Raw genomic sequence first — 21284 nt, 5'->3', positions numbered from 1 at the left:
AAACTGAAGGGGAAAAAACCCCCATTCAGTGGAAATGTTTCCTCCTATGGATTTGTCTCTCGGCCCCAGCACAGCACTGGCAGGAAACAGTTCATCACGCGTGTTCTGCTGCCATGACAGAGCCGCGGTCCAAGCTGATTTCCCACGCTGGGGACATGATAGAGGTGCCCCCGCCGGGGAACACATGGAAATGAGACTCAGCTGCCATTGCTTGTGTCTGTCAGAAGCACCTGCAATATTTGAAGGCTTTAGGACCGACAGCCAGGACAATGGCAGGAAACACCCGATGAGGGCATCAGCATCTCCAGACTTCTATTTCTGGTGACAGTATAAACCTTCTGTTTAATTAAAGACATCTCAAGCTCCCAGGGTGAGGCTGTTTATAGAGAGGGGGGGAAGGAGAAGCTCCTCAAACTACGGCCTGTTGAAGTAGCCCATTTTTGATCTCTTCTGGTAGTGGGGTCTTACGAATTTATGGCAGAGTGTAATAAATCAGAGCAACGAGTGCCATCGGCTCGCACCTGCTGCTCAGAAACCATGCCTGCAATCACCAGCTCCAGGCTGAACCAGCTCAGCTTTTCATCAGCTTCTGCAACTCTGCAGTGTGAGGAGAAAAATCTTGTCCCGTTGCAAGCAGGACTGGAGGAAGGCAGCACACACCTGTCTAAAGTAGCACTTAAACCAGGGCATCAGTGCTGGGAAGCCTCATCTCACAGCAAACCCACCCAGACACCCAGTGCCCAAGGCAGGAGGCAGCGGGGTGCACCTTGGGGTAGCACCAAGGCTCCCCATCCCCAGCTCCTCGCCGGGGGTTCTCCTTCTCCGGCTGGGCTGCTCAGCTGGTGTTTTGCAAGTGGGAAACTGAGGTGGAATGTGATAAAAGACGGGAGGATCGGAGCAGAAAATAGAGCTGAAGGAAGCTCTAAAGCGTTGCCAACATAAGCCACCTCTGCCCGTGGGTGACAGCTCCAGCCAGCTGAGGTGCCACTTCCTTCCTGGACAGCGTGACCTGCAGGTCTGGTATGAATTTGGATGAGCTGTGGGGGGATGTGGGGTAGGGGAGAACTTTGTAGAGGCCGGTGATGGTTGGACTCGATGATCCCGAGGGGCTTTTCCAACCTGAATGATTCTGTGATTCTGTTTAGGGTCAATAAATACCCAATAGAAATAATATTTATTTTATTATAAAGAAATAGACAAATACCCTGAAGAAATCCCCAATAAATTAGTTTGGTTTAAGCAATCCCGTGTCCGTGAGTGCCTGGGCAGCACTGTGCTGGGGAATGTCACCCCTTGGCTCCATCTCCGCTCTGTAACAAACAGATGAAGTTTGTTGATGAATTTACGTTTGCAGTGGTTACACTCAGACGTTTAGTGCCTCCTTCTCTTCTCTCTCTTCTCCTGGTGTTCCCCACATCCCCTTGTTATGAATGAGCTCAGACTCATCAAGATTTTAAAGCCTTAACTCCGAATTTATTGTTTGAATAAAGACAAGCAAACAGCGCTGGGTGTGCCCGCAGTCTCTGCTCTACCAGGACACACACACACCCCCCCACCAAAACCAATTCCTTTTATAATGTATCCTTATACATATTCATGAGGATGGGTGTGTTCCCTGAGGGGTCTACGAAGTTGTAACAATGTTCGCGGGCTTTTCTTGGGTTTTTCCATTTATGGGGGATGACTCAGCACAGATGATGTCCTGGCACAGGTGCATTTGCAGACATAGTATCAATAAGTCCAGACATGACACTGTCTGGTTTGATGAAGGAGCCATTTTAACTCCCTTCTAACAGCAATTGATCTTAACAACAAGAACTATGTACATAACATCTTATTTCCTAAAAAATACAAAAGCATTTAGGAATTCCATACATAAGAGAATTACATTTTATCACTCACATGGGCACGAATCAGATAAACACATCTCACAATCCCCCATTTCTTTTTTCATAGCATTGATTCGTGCCTGATCTTCAAAACGTGCTAAAGTTTGTTGAATAAGATTTGGTTTATCTTCCTTTTTCAATTTTAATATCATTAATGAATGTGTTGTCCCGCCTCCGACCTTCTCAGGATCCACTGGTATTGCTGCGATCTGCATTCCTTGTACATCTGAATGAATTAAGTCTAATAAAACATGGAATCATACACGGTATAAATATTAAGGCAGCTATTGCACACAACAGATAAAATTAAGAGTTGTTTTACCCACGGTGCACCGGGTAACCAGGACCATAAATCGCCATTCCAGCCATTCCACGTCTGGATAGGGACATGAGCTAGTTTTCTAATATCCTTGGTCAGCTGAAGGACCACTTCCCCTACATCATTTATTTCTAAGCAACAATTAGAAACTTTCAATTTTCCACATACCCCTCCTTCTTCAGCAAGCAGATAGTCTAATACCATGCGGTGTTGGAGAATCACAGTGCGCATCTGTTGAGCCTGTTGGGTTAGAAGATCTATAGCGTTAGTAGTTTTGTTTGTAATAATTTCTAAGACTGCTTGTAATCTAATAATACGATTTAAATTATAAATTGGTTCCCTGGCTCCTGATATTGGTTCATTAGGATTCCAGGAGGCAGGCCCATAGTGTTTGATTATTCTTTCGGGAGGCCATTCATTCTCTCCCCACTTCTGGGTTCCTCCTATTTTGAAATCAACAGATTGCTTACCACGGGCGACACTTTTATTTCCTAATTTATCATATAATTTTATTCCCAATTGAGGTCCATCTGCTTCTGGAAGAAGGAAAAACAGTGGTCATATAATTCCTATGTAACATACCCCTGACCAATTTGCAGGTAATTGTTTGTAGGCAGTGTGTCCACATATCCAATAGTGGCCCTTTCTGGCTTTGGCACCTTTAGCGAATGGTCCCTCTGTGGTCCTTGGAGTCTGGAAGTAGGTTGTGTTCTTATCTCCTAAAGGACTGAAAACTTCATTTAAATTATTATTTATCTGTATAGTGCAATACCAGGATCCCGTATCATTCATCCATACACGTGTTCGATTATAAAAGTTATTTCCGTACAATTTAGCATATTCAGTTTCATTTTTATCTGACCAAAATCCCTTGAATCCTTTGCTGTGTCCCTGTTCATTAAGCCATAACCATATATAAATACCTCTATCTTTGTTGATTAATTTATGTGTAAGTGTCCACTGGCACTTACTTTCTCCTACATCAATTCCTCCTTTCTGAGTTCGATTTAAACAAAATCGGCCTTGATTTGGAAATTGGACTGGCCATGTTCCGTTTTCTTCCCAGGTAGTATTGTTATAAATGTCGAGGCAGAGCCGAAAATATCTTTTATAAATTTATTTGCAATAAGAACAAGCAAAAAAAAGTTCGGCACGCCGGGGGGCAGGGGGGGCTTCCCACTCCGCACCGACAAGCACCGGGTGGTGCTACGTCACTCTCTTTTATAGTCCTTTCTTCACATGCGCAGCAGGGTCCCTCAAACTTTCCCGGGCTTTCTGGTGTTGTTGGGGCTCCTGGCAGGGATTCCTCCAATCGTATTTCACCTGCGCAATCCGGTGTTGCTGGGGACTTCTGACAGGGGTCCCGCCAGTAATTTTCCACCTGCTTAGCATCTGTCACTGAGGGAAAAAACCTCCAAACTCCTTTGAACCATAAAACTATGACAAATCTCCTTTAACTTGTGTACATGGTAAACTCTTAACAAAGTCATCATATTTTAACACGAATCACCATCATATTCTTCACAGTATTGTCAACATCACTATAATTACTCACAATCTGCGATGGAGTAAGGGGTACAGAGACCCACGGCCAGCTGGATAGTCCTAAGGGTCCTCCACAGATCCAGCAGTGGCTTAGATTGAAGGTTTTGCTTATTGTTTTGGCTAATAAAATAAACTCATTATCTTCAAAGGGATCATATGGAACATTTCGACTTTCTGTGGTTATTACAGGACTGACACATATAATTAGGAGAAAAAGGAAACCACTATAGTGAGGTCCGGTATGGCACATTTTTCTGTTTATCCCTGGACCCATTGGGTTGCTGCCAACGGTTGGGTTTTTATCTTCTTAACAGCAGAAATGGAGGCCAACCCGGTCTTGCCCTCACTTAAACTTATTTTTAGTCTTTTTCTCCTTTTTGTTATTCTTATTTAACTTCTTTATTAGACTATATACAACGGCTTATACACTTATTTATAAAACATGTATCACAACTTATTATAATAAACATTTAGGATGTTAGAAAACTTTATAACAAATACCTCAAATCTTATTGTTACCAATATAGAGTCCTTTCAATTATTCAGTCAGTTTCAAGGAGTCCATTCTTCTGCTAATTCCACCAGTTTCAGGTCTCCTGGTGTCGATTCAATCTTCCACTGAGGTTCTTCTGTAACAGGTCCTTTTACCCTAGAAACATGAGTCCACCCTCTTTCAGCAGTTCTTATAGCAGTTTCTGTTGTTAACAGCACCAGGAATGGTCCTTCCCAATGAGGGGAGAGACTCTCTTCTTTCCAAGCTTTTATCATTGCTCTGTCTCCTGGTTTAAATTGATGGATGGCAAATCCCAGAGGTGGTGTTTGAACTATCATTCCTATTTCCCTTAATTCTTTCAGTCTTTCTCCAGTAGTTATTATATATTTCTGTGTATTATGATCTTCAATAACATCGTTTCCTAAAGGCATTCCCTGGAGTATGGCATTCCGTACAGCATTTCATAGGGTGATAATCCAGTTTCACTATGAGGTTTTGTTCTAATGTTTAGAAGTGCTAATGGTAAACATTTTGTCCAAGGCATTTGGGTCTCTATCATTAATTTAGCTAATTGTTGTTTTATTGTTTGATTCATTCTTTCTACTCTCCCGGAGCTTTGTGGATGCCACGGGGTATGATACTCCCATTTAATACCCAGTGATTGACATAATAATTTTATTACTTTAGAAGTGAAGTGTGTACCTTGATCAGAATCAATGTATTGGATTATTCCATATCTAGGTATTAAGTGTTCTAATAAAATCTTCACCACCATCTGTGCTGTTGCTCGGGTGACAGGGTAAGCTTCTACCCACTGTGTTAAATGGTCTACTATTACCAATAGGTATCTTATCCTTCCCACTTTAGGTAATTCAGTAAAATCAACTTGTATTTTCTCAAAAGGTCTATAAGCAGTTTTTCTCCCTCCTATAGCTACTTGTCGGAACACTTTCTTATTCATCGTTTGACAAGTTAGGCAGCCTTGTGTAATTTGGTTTGCTATTTCAAAAATTCCAATACAGCCAAATTGTTTAAGAAAATGATCACTTAATGCTTTCGTACCCCAATGTGTTTTCATATGTATTTGTTCTAATATTTGCCTGGTACATGCTCTCGGCAACATTTCTCGCCCGTCCGGCAGAGTCCATTTTCCCTGTTCTAATTTTGCTCCTATTCCCTCTAATTTGGTTTGCTCCTCAGGGGTAAACTTCTTCTCTTTTTCGTCTTGTTTTTCTTCTCTGGTGTTTTCTTCAGTTTGTATTACGTTTATTTTAACAACTTGAGTCCTTAAGGCTGCTTCCTGGGCTTCTTTATCTGCTAAATTGTTTCCTCTAGTTCGGTACTCTAATCCCTTTTGATGTCCCCTTACATGCACTACTGCTATCTCTTTTGGTTCTCTTAGTGCCTTTAAAATTTTTACTATTAATTCCTGGTGTATTAAATTTCTTCCTTGTGTATTAATTAAGCCTCTCTCCTCCCAAATCTTTCCAAAAGTGTGGACTACCCCATATGCATACTTAGAATCTATAAATATAGTTCCACTTTTTCCTTTTAATAGCTCCAAGGCCCTGTATAAGGCATATAATTCACAGGCCTGAGCTGACCATGATGGACTCAGGGGTCCTGATTCTATAAGGTCGAGATCCTTATTAATTATTGCATATCCTGACTTTCTTTTTCCTTCTACTACCCGAGATGAACCATCTATAAATAATATTTCTCCTTTCTTTAATTCAGTGTCTCCTAGATCTGGTCTCACTTTGGTCTGGGTTTCAATTACTTCTAAACAATTATGTTGTAATTTTTCAGATGGCTCCCTGTCGCGGATGAAAGTATTGACACGGCAATATTTAGTAAGAAATCTAGGTTTATTAATAACTAACAGCAATTTGTTATTATAAAATAATTCAGAAATACTAAAAGAAAGAAAAGCGACTTATTCAGATTCTAAAATGACAAGATTCACACTAACTTACTTAACGGTACCTATATATACATATATACACATGCATGCACATAACAAAATGGACAAACATACAGAAACAAAGGTGTTTGGATTCAGTAGAATGAACACAGAACAGACATACACACACAGAAACAAGGGTGCGTACCCACACACACACACACACACACACACACACACAGAGTAAAGAGAAGCTAGCTCAAAGAAAATTTCCCTCTTGAGTTTAGAGCAAATACTCACAATGCCTTGGCATTCCTCAACGGGCGATAATTGAGACTCAAGCGGGGGACTTCGCCCTGGCCTTCCGTCTGGAGCAGACGACACCTTAAGGGTTTGGTACCTGAGAGGCGTCCCAGCTCAGGGGAGATGCTGGTCACAGGCCCACTGCGATCCAGGAGAGCTCAAAGGGTCTCCCTGGTGGTCGCCATTTATAGGGTCCAAGATAATTGACTTTTGTCAAATGCCTTCTGGTGCCTTCCAGCAGTTACAAAAGAATTTGATTAATGTGCGACTCTGTTATTGTTCCCATTTGACCACATCCCAGGCACAGGTGTGCCAGGCCCTTAGGAGTTGATGGGCCATTTTAACCATTTCCGAGCAATCGGGAGGGGCAGGAGCCAGGCTCGTTAACATTGTCAGTCCTTATCTCCACAGACTGGTGTATAGCTCGGGGGATGTGGGTGGAATCGCACCTAGCACCAAGCAGCCCAACAAAGAGGGGCGGGGGGGGGGTAAGGATTGCACCACCACAATCCACCCCGTGACTAAAGTCAATTTATCTTGTCCATAGAGTGGCAGTGTGGTTGCCTCTTGCCTCTATGCCTATAAACAGAGGATGCCATAATCCAATTACAGTTGAAGGAAATTTTGTGTTTGATTAGCTTCAAAAAGAAAAAAAAGTTATTTTGGGATGGTGTACATACGGGGATACTTCTGTAACTGAGTAATCTGTCTAACCATCCTCCAAACCTTAATATATAATACAATTATGAGCAGTAAACATATTAGATTTAGAATTAAGAAAATCATGACTGGGTGGAACATAGAATTAAACAGTCCTGTTGCGGTGGGTGACCATCCAGATGAGCTTTCCCACCACTGATGTTCTCCATTCCTTTTGACTCTTGTTAATACTTGATGTATTTCTTCTATATCATGTTGGACTGTGATAAAAGTCTTTTGTCCAGTTTTCTGTGCTTGTTGCAGGAGGTCGATTAAGTCAGGATGTTGGAGGAGTTGTATGGACAGTACCATCTATTAATAAGGAATCACATCGTGTTCGCATGCAAACACATCCTTTCCCAACATATATGACTATGCTTTCAGGGGTTTCATTTGGGTGGATCTCAAAGTGACAAATGTTTTGTTCAGTATCAAGACAAATGTCTTGAGCCTCAAGAGTATTTCCTTCACAAATGAAGCCTCGTTGTTCTCGCACAGTACATGCATTTACATCAATTGTTTGCCATTTTCCCTCCTTCTGGTGGGCCCATACTTTATGTTCTGAGGGACAGAGTATGTTTCCATTGTGATTTAGTCCTAATGCAAGGATTGGGTGTATGTTGTACACTGAAGCATTGCATATAGTGAGGACAAACGCAATAATCCTGTCACCTTCTGTGTAGTGAGGAAAGTTGACCAATTAGACCTGCCTTGTAGTGTTTTGATGCTTCCAGTGTATCCCAGTAATGCAAGATCCCAAGGATTTGATGTGTGAGCCATTGTAAGTGTCTTTACTCTCATGAGCAGAAAAAGGAAGAGAGAAGAAGAGCCGTATAGACACCATTGTTGTAGCAATCGAGGTATGATGGTGAGGGAGAGAAAGGGTAGGTGCAATGCTGTGAAGAGTCTCATATTGAAGATGAGGGTTGTTCCCACGGTGCTACTGGTGGACTTGCTGGGTATGGTGTCTGCTTCCACATTGTCGTTGGTGGAGTCGGTTATTTCTGAAAAGGAAAGAAAAGAGAACGGTCTCGGGGGGGGGGGGGGGGGGGGGCGGGGGGGGGGAAGCTGAACAGGTTACCCCTTAGGATGCTGGATAAATCCATCTAGTACTGATTTTATGTTTTATTCCATTATTATCAATAGCATCCCATGCTAGAAATCCTCGTGGTTTGACCAGGGTTACTGGTATTGTTCCTACAGATGGTATTTTTGCCATCACAGGCTGTCCTGCTTTCATTGAGGACCAGGTGTGCTCATTATTTAGGTTTGTTTCTGAAGAAAGTGTTAAGAAGGCTCGAGTAATTGGACTTCCATAGGGACCATACCGATTATTTAACTGCTGTAAAATTTCAGAAAGACGTCTGTCCCATTGTCCTTCATGTGGTTTAAGATATTTTTTCAGCAGTCCATTGGCTCGTTCAACTATACCATTAGATTGTGGGTAATAAGGTGTGTGAAATACCCACTTTATTTCTTTTTGCTTTGCCCATTCCTGTACTTCTTTACTAGTAAAGTGTGAGCCATTGTCACTTTGGATAGAATCAGGGACAGGTAAAATTGAGAACCATGAGGAAAGGCCTCGGATAGTATTCTGTGCATTAGCCTTTTGGCACTTGGTAGCTGTAAGGAGTCCAGATATTATTTCTACACCTGTTAAGATATATTTGTACCCAGCAGAGGATTTTAAAGGACCAATGTAATCAATTTGCCAAGTAGACCACAAAGTTTTCCCCTCTTTAATGTGTAAAGGTGGTGCTTTGGCAGGGTGGTCCATCTGCAATTTTAATTTACACTGGGGGCACTCAGTGAGGATGGTTTCACATGTTTTCCTACTGAGGGGCCATCCCCGGCTTTGGGCTGAAAAGTAAAGTGCTTCTTGACCTGTGTGGCCTAATTTTTGATGTAACCATTCTCCTAGTCGATACCATGTGGGGTCTGAGGAATCTTCAATGTCTATTTTCCTAATTTTTGTCAATTCATCCACCCTTTGGTTCCAATTTGTAGCTGGTTTATGGTCATTAGCATGAGCTTTTACCCATCCTATTTGGAATGGTGTTTTTCTGGCCATGGTTAATAGTAATTGCCAGTCTTCAGTTCTCCAGATTGGTGATTTATTTATCTCCCAGTTTAGGGCTTCCCATTGACAAAGCCACTGTGTGGCACCTGCCCAGACAGCATAAGAGTCTACATAAATGGCTTTTGCTTCATTTTGTGCTGCCAAAACAACTGCTCTTAACTCTCCTACTTGAGCACTGCCTTCACCCTCTTCAATAACTTGTTTTCCTGTTTTGATTTCTAATGCAACAGCTTTATATTGCCATTTACCATCCACTCTTTTTGCCGAGGCATCAGAAAACCAGACACCCTCGGTTGGTGAATCTTCAGTGAAGGGAGATGCATCTAAAATTGGTGAAGGTTTGAATGGTTGTTGTAATGCTAGGGGGTCAGTATTAATAGGCATTTGTAATTTAGAAATTTTTGTGTGTCCTTCACTTAATTGCATTTCATCTGCCACACCCACTAGATAGGCATACCATTTTCTAATTGTAGGTTTTTGTGCAATTCCCTCTGGGGGAGCAGTCCCTTTTAGGATTGTGTCTAATAAATTAAAGGGACCTCTGGTCTGAACAGCTTGTTCTTGACGTATTTTCTCAACTTGTTTGACTGCACGGACTAGAGACAAAAGACCCTTTTCCCACTCTGAGTATCTTTGTTCAGTCTCTTTAAATGCAGTTGAGCTAAACAGTAAAGGTCTCTTCGGCCCATCAGGGCCGATTTGAAATAAGTTACAATAAGTACCATGTTCTGCAAAACCCCATTCTGCTATAATAGGGTCACGAGGATGAACAGGTCCTAGGGATTGATATGTTTTTAATTCCAGTATTAGAGTTTTAATTGCTTCTTCATGTTCTGAATCCCATCTCCACGATTTTCCTTTTCGTAAAAGTGAATAAAGTGGGCGGGCAATGATGGAGAATCCAGGTACATGTTTTCTCCAATATCCTAAAGTGCCCATTAGCTGTTGTAATTCTTTTCTAGATTGGGGCATTTCTGATTGTTCTATTTTATTTAGAGTATCTGGTGGGATTGCTGCACTTCCAGCAATCCACCAAGTGCCCAGGAATTTTACTTCTTTACTTGGTCCCTGACATTTTTCAGGTGGAATTTCAATTTTTGCTTCATGCAATGTTTGCCAAACTGTTGCTGCCACTTCTCCCACCTTGTCAGGAGAGGGTCCTCCGATTAGAATATCATCTATATACTGATACAGTTTTACATCTGCAGGAAGTGAAACTGTCTGTAAAAGTTCAGCAAGTGCAGCATGGGCAATTGTGGGTGAGTGTTTATATCCCTGTGGGAGTCTGTTAAAGGTATATTGGATACCTTCCCATGTAAATGCGAATTTTTCTTTATCTTTTTCCCTTAAAGGGACCATGAAAAACATGTCTTTTACATCTAGCACTGCCATCCAAGGATGTGCAGCGGCTTGCAGTGTAGCAGTTAAAGCTGCAATGTTGGGAACTGCCGCTGTCAATGGGGCTGTACTGGCATTTAAACGCCGATAATCGACTGTTAAACGCCACCTCCCATCTGGTTTGCGGACTGGCCAGACAGGAGAATTGTATGGGGAGTGAGTTCGGGAAATAATCTGCCGTTTTTCTAAGTCCGCAATTACTTCAGAAATTCCAGTTCGTGCTGTAGCAGAAATTGGATACTGTGGGACATTAGTAATTTTTGATTCGGGAAGTGCTGGAGCTGCACGGAGTACACGCACTGTGGCAGTTTGTTGATTTTTATTATGGCTGGGGTTGGCAATTGAACCAAAAGACCACAGACTGCCGTCTGGCAAACGCCAGGTCCGGCCGTTCAGTGCATCAAAACCCAGGATATTTTCATAATGCTCCTTGATCGCAAAGCGAAGAGATGTTACACGTTTTTCGCCAGGGAGCAGTAAATTAACTTTTGCTGTCTGGCACACAGTGCTAATTCCTGTAACTCCGGTAATTTTAACCTTTCGCCGGCCAGGTCGTATGCCTAGCTTATTGGCATCTCGCTGAGATTTGTGCACCAGTATCAATCAAAAATTTTATTAATTGATTTTGAGGACCAACTGGAATTAAAATGTAAGGGCCGTTCTCATTTATCCACTGATAAGCTTCTACTTGCCGGACTGGCAGGCCCAGTTGCTGTCCGGACCTTATCAGTTTTTTGATCCTGTGCTTTGCAACTGTTCCTCTTGAGGGAGGAAAGGGTTATCTTTTTTTTTCTCTGGGAGCTGGCGACGGGGGGGGGGGGGGGGTTGGAGCATTTGGAGCGATACCTTTTTGAAATGCCTGAATCAGACTCAGAATGACGCAGGTAGGCTGTCTCTGAATGGCGGCTCTAGGAATTCCTAGTGACAATGCTTGCTTCCACAGTTCATTTCTCCACTCCTGACCCCTAGATTGTCGGTCAGAGGGTTTTTGTTCCTGAGAATTATTTTGATGCAATTGTTTAATTTGCCTAACAGTGCGATCTACATTTTTTGTTTCATTGGGAATTTCATCCCATCCCATTTCTCGGGCATGATTTACAGTTTCATGTACTAAAGTTGCCCAAGTGGGTAATACTCTTGGTTCTAATTCTTCTTCCCCACTATTTCCAACAGTTTGTGTTAGATTTACCAATTCATTATAATTTAAGTCTCTCTGGATCTCATCCCGTTTTGCAATGAGAAAAGGTTTGAGCATGGCAGGGGCTCCTTTTATCAGTACTTTAAGTATAGCAGGAGCTACAGTTGCCGAAAGAGGAACATCAGTAGGTTTACGCTGATGCATGGCTTGAATACAGGCAGCTTTTGTAAAAGCTGCAGAGAGGTCATTTAGAGATTTGATAGGTATTAACAGAGGTTCTCCTCTCTCTAAGGCATCAATGCCACCAGCCCAATATGCCACTCTGCTTGTTAGTGAGTGGGGATCATTCGGGGGGTTGGGACCAGCATCCAAAAAGACACCAGGACCCCAATATCCACTGGCTTCATTGCCATCTAGTAAAATTCTATCTCCCCCGTTTAGAGAAACTCTCCATAGGTATTCAGTTTCAGTCTCTCCAGGCTTACGGCCGTAACGATCTTGTAAATGAGCTATTTGAATTGGATCAAAAGGGGTTGTTTTGCTGATGCGACTTCTCACACCACCCCGAGGTCCTGTTGTTTCCTCTGTTTTAATAATTGGTCTGACTGCAAGAGGGGGAGACTCAGGCGGCTGCAAATAATTATTTTCGTCTGAGTCGTCATTATGTGTATCACTCCAAATGTTACCATCCCAGTCTTCAGGGGACACAATTAATTTTCTGATTTGAACGATATCAGGGGGGTTCGGAGACTGCATTAGCATCATTTCAACACGTTCCCCCAGTTTTTGTTGTTTCAATTGGGATTCCTTAAGTTGCTGTTGCAGCTGCTCTATTTTAATCGATAACAGCAGATTGGTGGATTTGTGCCCTGTAATCTCATCTTGTAAATTTTGTATTTTACGATTAACTTTCTCTCGTTCATGACAGGCAGCTTCCAGGCACACTCCCAACATTTTACAAATCATACCTTTATTTTTTCCAAATTTAGTTGCACCTCGAGCAATAGTTAACTGTTTTTCTACCTCTTCCCAGTTGTGCCAATTATTATAAGCCCAATCCTCTGGGAAGGTGGGATTTGGTTGGATACCGTGTTTTTGTGAGTATTTGGTGATTTTGCTTGTCATCCTGCCGACTACGCCAATTTGTCGCGGATGAAAGTATTGACACGGCAATATTTAGTAAGAAATCTAGGTTTATTAATAACTAACAGCAATTTGTTATTATAAAATAATTCAGAAATACTAAAAGAAAGAAAAGCGACTTATTCAGATTCTAAAATGACAAGATTCACACTAACTTACTTAACGGTACCTATATATACATATATACACATGCATGCACATAACAAAATGGACAAACATACAGAAACAAAGGTGTTTGGATTCAGTAGAATGAACACAGAACAGACATACACACACAGAAACAAGGGTACGTACCCACACACACACACACACACACACAGAGTAAAGAGAAGCTAGCTCAAAGAAAATTTCCCTCTTGAGTTTAGAGCAAATACTCACAATGCCTTGGCATTCCTCAACGGGCGATAATTGAGACTCAAGCGGGGGACTTCGCCCTGGCCTTCCGTCTGGAGCAGACGACACCTTAAGGGTTTGGTACCTGAGAGGCGTCCCAGCTCAGGGGAGATGCTGGTCACAGGCCCACTGCGATCCAGGAGAGCTCAAAGGGTCTCCCTGGTGGTCGCCATTTATAGGGTCCAAGATAATTGACTTTTGTCAAATGCCTTCTGGTGCCTTCCAGCAGTTACAAAAGAATTTGATTAATGTGCGACTCTGTTATTGTTCCCATTTGACCACATCCCAGGCACAGGTGTGCCAGGCCCTTAGGAGTTGATGGGCCATTTTAACCATTTCCGAGCAATCGGGAGGGGCAGGAGCCAGGCTCGTTAACATTGTCAGTCCTTATCTCCACAGACTGGTGTATAGCTCGGGGGATGTGGGTGGAATCGCACCTAGCACCAAGCAGCCCAACAAAGAGGGGCGGGGGGGGGGGTAAGGATTGCACCACCACACTCCCCAAATAAAAATTGTGCTGGACTTTGAATAGAGGTCACTTTTAGTTCCAAATTAGGAGAATCAACTAATATTGCTTCATATTTCAGGATTCGGCTGTCTGTCAACCATTTTTCTGCTTTTTGTTGTAAAACACCCCTGACATTATGTGGGGTATATACTTTCAAAGGGGCACTAAAGGTAATCTTTCTAACTTCTTCTATAAGCAGTGCTGTGGCAGCTAGAGCTTGAAGACAAGCAGGCCACCCTCTGTTTACCGGGTCGAGTAATTTAGAATAATATCCTACGGGTTTTCTTACTCCTGCCCAATCCTGAGTAAGAATGCCATATGCTGTTTGATTTGATGTATTTACAAAAAGATAAAAAGGCTTTTCCAAATCTGGTAAACTTAGCACAGGTGCTTGTATTAATGCCTTTTTTATCTCTTCCAATCTTTCCTCGTCTTCTGTAAACCATTTGATTTGGTTGTTAGTTAATTTCTCATATAAAAATTTTACTTTTTCACTATAGCTTTCAATCCAGGGTCTACAATATCCTAATAATCCTAACACTTGTCGAATTTCTTTCTTTGTTTTGGGGGGTCTTAGGGATAAAATCCCAGACACTTTGTCAGGGTCCAGCTTCTTTTTCCCTTTGCTTAACCAATGTCCCAAATATTTTACTTCTTGTTCTGTAAACTGTAATTTTGATCGGGACACTTTTAATCCTTTTTCACCTAGGAAATTTAACAATTTAATAGTGGTCTCTCGTGTCCCTTCTTCAGTCTCTCCTGCTATTAATAAATCATCCACATATTGTAGTAGTTTTACTTCTTTAGGTAATATAAAATCTTGTAATATTTTTTCTAGGGTCTGTCCAAATAGATTTGGTGACTCTGTGAACCCCTGTGGCAGCACAGTCCATCTTAATTGTTGTTTCCGTCTTGTTTCAGGGTCTTCCCACTCAAAAGTAAAATAATCTCTAGATTCTTCATCTAGAGGGCAGGCCCAAAAGGCATCTTTTAAACCTATCACACTGTACCAAGTATGTTTTGGGGATATATGACTTAGTAAAGTGTAGGGATTTGCCACCACAGGGAATTTACCAATTGTTCGCTGATTTACAGCTCTTAGGTCTTGTATCATTCTATATGTCCCATCCGGTTTCTTTACAGGGAGGATGGGCGTATTATGAGGTGACATGCATGGTTCTAAAGTTCCTTTTTCTAAAAGTCTATCCACTATAGGTTTTAATCCTTTCCGGCCCTCCATTGGTATAGGGTACTGTCTAATTCTGATTGGACGACCCGGATCCATTATTTGGACACTTATGGGGGTCATTTCTATTTTTCCAGTTTCCCCCTCCTTATACCATACTGAGGGGTCTATAGCTTTTTCATCTTCTTGTGTTAAAGTATATAGCTGGATCTGTAATTTATCCCCTTGGCTTCGGATGCTTAGATTTAATTTCAAAATCAGATCCCTTCCTAATAAATTGTATTCTGCCTCAGGGAGTAAAAGTAAATCATTGAGGTAGATTTTGTTTTCTGTTTCTATTTCTACATTTTTCAGAATAGGAACTTTAAAAGGCTCCCCTTTTGCTCCTATTACTGAAGTATAATCTTTTCCTTTTTCTATCCCCTTTGGGAGTCTTTGAATAGTTGACCTTTCAGCTCCCGTATCTACTAAAAATAAAACCTCTTCTTTGTGGGGACCTATCAATAATTTTATCAAGAGCTCTGTTGATGTTAAAGTCCCCAGTAAGTATAGCCCCTGACACCCCTAATCATCTTTAAACATTTTTTCGTCTTGCTCCCGTTTACGGCAGTTCCTTTTAACATGTCCCTTCTTATTACAGTAGTAACAGACAGGGACTGTGAATTTTTCTTGATAAAGCCGTCCTCGGGGTGTTCGTTCTATTCTTTTTCCCTTTATTTCTCCAGATGGAACCCTATTTTTCTGACTCTCTCTTACTGCTGTGCTACGGAGGCTTACAAATAAGCAACCCACCACCAATTTTTAAAAATAAATAAATAAATTTATTTTTTTTCTAAAACCACCAATCAGCCCTCCGTAGATTACAGATCCGAATGTCTGCAAGAGGAGGACAGAATAACTTTCTGGGGTTTAACAATAACCCAAAAGACTTTACAAAGCCCCACTCCCCAGGGGTTTAACGGCAACCCCAAACGCAAACTTCACTTCCTGGGGTTTAACGGGAACCCGAAACATAAAACAAAACCTCACACCCCAGGGGTTTAACGGCAACCCCAAACGTAAACAAAGCTTCACTACCTAGGGTTTAACGACAACCCAAAACGCTCTATCACTCACCTGGAAAGTGAGGGCTCTCAACCTCGAGGACCTGTTCAGGGCAGCATCCCAACCCAAGGCACCTCGAGGAGTTTCCCTGGGCGGCGTCCCGAACCCAAGGGGAGAGTCCTCTGGCCGCAGCGTGCAGCTCCAGGGGGACGAGCTCAAAATGGCTCCCCCAAGGGACTCCGTTTATACCCAGACCGAATCTGACCTGTAGTCAATAGCGGCTTCCATTGGTCGAAGGTCTCAACTACCGCAAGACCCTGAAAACAAAGACAGCCAAAAGCTGCCACATTTCAACAGCCAGGAAGCTCTGTTTTCACTGGGCGGATGCACCTGCCACATGCTGCCACAAAAATTTTCGCTTTTGCTTTTTGCTTCTCCTCATCTCTCCTAACATAAACTTTTTGAGCTTCTCTAAGTAATTCTTCCAATCCTCTTTCTTGCCAATCTTCTAGTTTTTCTAGTTTTCTTCTTATGTCTCCCCAGGATTTAGCTACAAATTGAGTTCTGAGGAGTGCGGTTCCAGCCACTGTATTCGGATCAATTCCAGAATACATTTGTAAGCTTTTTCTTAACCTTTCCAACCATTCCGTTGGAGATTCATCTTTTCCCTGCTGTTCATTAAATGCTTTATTAATGTTTTGTCCTCGGGGAACCGCTTCTTTTATCCCCTGAATAATCAGTATCCTTAGATCTCTCATATTTTGTCTCCCCTGGGGTTGTTGGTGATCCCAGTGGGGATCCACATTTGGCCATTTATGATCCCCTGGGGGTCCTGCCTGATTTTGTCTCTCCCAAATTCTCATTCCGGCTTGCCTAATCATTCCTCTCTCTTCAGCAGTAACTAAGATGCTTAAAATGGACTGCACTTCTTCCCAAGTATAAGTATTGGGACCTAAAAATTGATCTAACCTCTCAGCTACTCCGAGAGGATCATCTAATAGAGTCCCCATCTCTTTTTTAAAGTTTCTTACATCGGTGGTGTTTAACGGGACTGTTACAAATCCGATGCCTCCTTGATTGCCTCTGAGGGGTACCTCCCGTAAGGGATATAAAGAAGCTCCCTCAGTTACAGCAGTTTTACTTCTTGTGCATGCAGCAGGAGGTGGAAGGGGAACCGTTGCCGGAGCCGTCAAGGCCGCCGGGGCCGCTAAAGCCTCTGCCGCTGTTAAAGCCGCCGGGGCTAAAGCCACTGCCGCTGTTAAAGCTGCCGGGGCTGTTAAAGTCGCCGGGGAGCCGTTAAGGCCGCCGGAGCCGCTAAAGCCTCTGGGGCTGTCAGAGCTGAATAGTTAGAGTATGGAGGCGGCAAGTTATCTAATGGTTCCCATTCATCATCTTTTTCTTCCTCCTTTTTATTTTTATCTCCTTCTTCTTCCTCAAACTTTTTGTTTGTTTTTAAGGTAAGTATTGAGGCTGGAAAGGGACGTGAAGTCCTGCCCCACAATCCTGCATAATCACTCTCTTCTTGATGAAAAGGTTTCTTTGAATTAACATATTCATTTAAAGCTTGACAGATCCAGTCTTCGAAGGATCCAAAAACAGGCCAAAAGACATGTGGTCTTAAAGGTTTCTTTGGCCATTCAACCATACAGTACTGTATTAACTTTAATTTGCTCTTTCCTTTTCTGGGGCCCCTTTAGTTCCAATTTCTAATCATTATGGCTAATGGACTCTCTGGAGGTATGTCTAATAATTTGCTCCCTTTCCTCTGGTCCTGGGTCTTCGATTTCTTCTGACCCATCTAGGAATTTTACATGGTAATTCCTACAGCCCTTCGGTTGCCAGTGAGAGTGTCCCGCAGGGGGTTTAGGACCTATCACCCACCCACGAATCCTATAGGAATCGCTTCGGTCCTTCACCGGCCAATTCCCTCGCGGGAGATTGGAACCGCGGCTAAAAGACCTCCACAATCACTTCGGAACTAGGTTCCGTCTCAGTCACACTCTCACTCACACACAGACAACTGGATCCCACCCAACAGAACGGTATATGCAATTCTTACGACTCTGTCATCTTCGTCCGGATCTTCGCGCGCAGAATTACGGGCAAAAAAAAAACTTGCTGCAGCCGGCAAGGGAGCTCACAAAAAAAATTAAGTTCTTTGCTTGTCTTTATTCGGGTTCAGGATGGTGTTAGTCCCGATCCGACTTCACCAGGAGACACCTAGTGGTGGGGCACCTCCCCTGTATTGAGTCAGAATGCAGGATCTAAGACCATCCCGGATGAGCCCCCAATTGTTATAAATGAGCTCAGACTCCTTAAGATTTTAAAAACTTAACTCCGAATTTATTGTTTGAATAAAGACAAGCAAATAGCGCTGGGTGTGCCGGGAGTCTCTCCTCTACCAGGACACACACACACACAACAAAACTGATTCCTTTTATAATGTAGTCCTTATACATATTCAAGAAGATGGGCGTGTTCCCTGAGGGGTCTGCGAAGTTGTAACAATGTTCGCGGGCTTTTCTTGGGTTTTTCCATTTATGGAGGATGACTCAGCACGGATGATGTCCTACCACAGGTGCATTTGCAGAGGAGGAGGATGCCAGGTCTCCTTCCCTGGGCTCTGGTGCCATCTCCAAGCCTCTGCTTCTCCACAGGCTTCCTGGGACACCCTCCGCGCCTGTGCAGAGTTCCTGGGCTGGAGGAGGCTCAGCTTCCTGGCCGAGACAGGGCAGACACCCCTGATTGGAGAGTACTTGGTGAGGACAACCCCCAAAGCCCCGGGCCGGGCTGGACGGGGGCTGCAGCCGTGCCGTGGACGGGGCTGTGCCGCTCTGCATCGCCGCCCTGCTCCAGCCCCGCTGCTCCAGCTGCATCCTCCTTCCCTGCCCTCCAGCACGCCGCCCCCAAGGGCTCTTCTCCAGGAGACCCCGGCCCATCTGGGCCCTGGCAGCGGGACGGAGGGGTCTCAGCACCCCCAGACCCCTCTGCCTGCGGCGCTCTCTGGCCCTCAGCCCCACGGGGCTCCTGGCTGGGAGACGGGAGTCACTGGGAGGGAGCGGGGTGCTGGCAGGAGGGACTGGTCTGGACGGCTGCGGAGGGACCGTACCAGCCCCGTGCCCTTGTGCTCCCTCAGATAATGCACAAGAGGAACAGCCCGGACGAGTATCTGCTCCAGAGCCTGCTCTACGTGGAGAACCCTCAGGCCAGCGTGCGAGAGGCAGCTGTCAGGTTCATCGGTGAGTTCCCGGGGACCCGTTTCTGGCCGCCCGGCCCCAGTCCCCACTGGTGGGGCTCGCTGGGAGTCTTGCTGGTTCCCAGCACCCTCGGGTGCTGTCCTTGCTGGGGGACAGCCCTGCCGAGGGGGAGCAGAGCTCTGACAGGAGCTCTGTGCCCCAGGGCTTGCTGCGCGGCGCCGGAGGATCCTCAGGCTGGAGAAGCTGTGGGAGATCTGCCAGAGTGGTGAGTAGGGGCAGTGCTGTGCTGGCGGGGGCTGGTGGGGCAGGGGACAGAGCCTGGGCTCCTGGGGTCTCTGCGGGCAGGGGGGGTTCACCTCTGCTCTGTTTCCTTCTCTCGCAGCCCTCCAGTCCTTGGAGAACGACGCTGAGCACTCCATCAGGTGCCTGGCAGCTCAGACCGTCCTCATCCTGACAGCTCTAAAGCAGAAGCCAAGGTCAGGATGGAGCCTGCGGTCGCTGTGGTGCTGCGCCTGATGAGCCTCGGAGAGGTGCAGTTCTCGGGGAAAGGCCGTACTTCAATAAAATTTTTTTTAAATCAAGCTGGAGCAACAAGCCCAGTCCCACGGTGTCCTTCCCACGGGGAGCCCCCGAGCAGTGTCCCTGTGCCGCTGCCCCCAGGGCCGCACACCCGCACCCGGGGTGTCCCGCGAGACCACAAAGCCCGGAGAGGAGGAGGAGGAGGAGGAGGAGGAGGAGGAGGAGGAGGAGGGAAGCTTTAGCCCATCCTGCCCCTCCCGAGGGGTCTCAGGGCACAAAAAGGCACCCCCACGCCAAGCTGGCACGTCGCCATTTGTCCCAGCACCAAAATCCTCTCCTGTACTGGGGAGCTGGGCTGGTTTTGACTGGGCACTGGTCGGTTGGTGGTCAGCAGTTGGTTTCATTGCCATCACTTGTCCTCCTTAGGTTTCATTTCCGTCTCTTTGCTAATTTTTCCTTTTCATGACAATTTATTATTATTGATGTTATTTTAGTTCAGTTATTGAACTGTTCTTATCTCAACCCACCACTTCTCTCACTTTTCCAATTCTCCTCCCCCATCCTGCTGGGGGGGAAGGTGCTTAGTTGCCGACTGGGGTTAAACCACGACACCAAGTGGCAATTTTGCCTCTCAAAAAAACCCCAAAATCCCTTCAGGTACCAGCAGTAGCGTTCCCTTACTGGGTGCAAGACAGCACTAGAGAATTAATAGAATCGGAGAATCAGAATAATTCTGGTTGGAAAAAACCTTTAAGGTCACTGAGTCCGGCCGTGAACCCAACACTGGTGAACCCACCACTAAACCGCGTCCCGAGCGCCACGTCTACGTGTCTGTTAAATACCCCCAGGGCTGGGGACGCCACCACCTCCCTGGGCAGCCTGTCCTGGTGTGCGACAACCTTCGCGGTGAAGAAATTCTTCCTGCTTTTCGCTCTGGTGTTCGGAGAACACAATAGCGGTGGGGGTGAAGGAAGTATCTGACCAGGGCCAGAGAGAGGGGGAGAGAGGGGGAAGAGACAGAGGAGAAGTGAGGGATGAAGAAAGGGAAGGCTGGAAGAGGGCAAGAGAGGACAGAGGGGACAGAGCGGGGAGAGGAGCCCGTGTGCCGGGCTGGGGGGGCGTGAGGAGCGCCCAGCTCGCTCCCCACGGACAAGAGCTGCTCCCTCCCAAGTTTTGCTATAGCTGAGCTCCAGCCAGTAAAACTAACCTTGATTTTCAGTTCTCCAAGTAAAAAAAATGGATTTTTTCTTTTTTTTCCTGGAGGCTGGCAGAAGAACATCACCACCAGCACAGCCTTTCTTAGCATGACAGTGGGCTAATCAACCTGTGGCAGCCTGCATGGTAAAGAACATGCTTCCACCGAAACGAGTGGTTGGGTGGTTTGGTTTTAATAAAATAAAAGAGATACTAATAATAAATTCTATAGTCCTTTAATAAATTATTATTTGCAGTCAGAACTTTACAGCAGGAGAGAGAGAGACAAACCAGAAAAACACCCAGTGAAGGAAAACAAATGTCCTAAATGGA

At 44.5% G+C, this 21284-nt stretch overlaps 1 protein-coding gene and 1 long non-coding RNA gene across 6 annotated transcripts in view; one reads left to right on the top strand and one right to left on the bottom strand.

The window, feature by feature from the left end:
• Positions 1–1162: 1162 nt before the first annotated feature.
• LOC141936841 (geranylgeranyl transferase type-2 subunit beta-like) overlaps positions 1163–21284 on the bottom strand; it is a 28419-nt gene continuing 8297 nt past the window's right edge. For all 5 annotated transcript variants that reach the window (XR_012626825.1, XR_012626826.1, XR_012626827.1 and 2 more), the window contains one exon: positions 1163–1310. Coding sequence is in view for 2 of the 5 variants with exons in the window: in XM_074854178.1 (XP_074710279.1) it covers positions 1287–1310 (24 nt within the window). In the remaining 3 variants the exon portion in view is untranslated. The remainder of the gene's footprint in view (positions 1311–21284) is intronic.
• On the top strand, positions 19200–19819 carry LOC141936844 (uncharacterized). The gene is made up of 3 exons (XR_012626830.1): positions 19200–19280; positions 19441–19503; positions 19621–19819. It is a non-coding gene; the product is annotated as an uncharacterized LOC141936844 (long non-coding RNA).

Source organism: Strix uralensis, chromosome 34 (assembly GCF_047716275.1).
Source record: "Strix uralensis isolate ZFMK-TIS-50842 chromosome 34, bStrUra1, whole genome shotgun sequence".
Lineage (NCBI taxonomy): Eukaryota > Metazoa > Chordata > Aves > Strigiformes > Strigidae > Strix > Strix uralensis.
The sequence above is the reverse complement of the archived record's forward strand: the minus strand, read 5'-3'. Positions and strand labels throughout refer to the sequence as shown.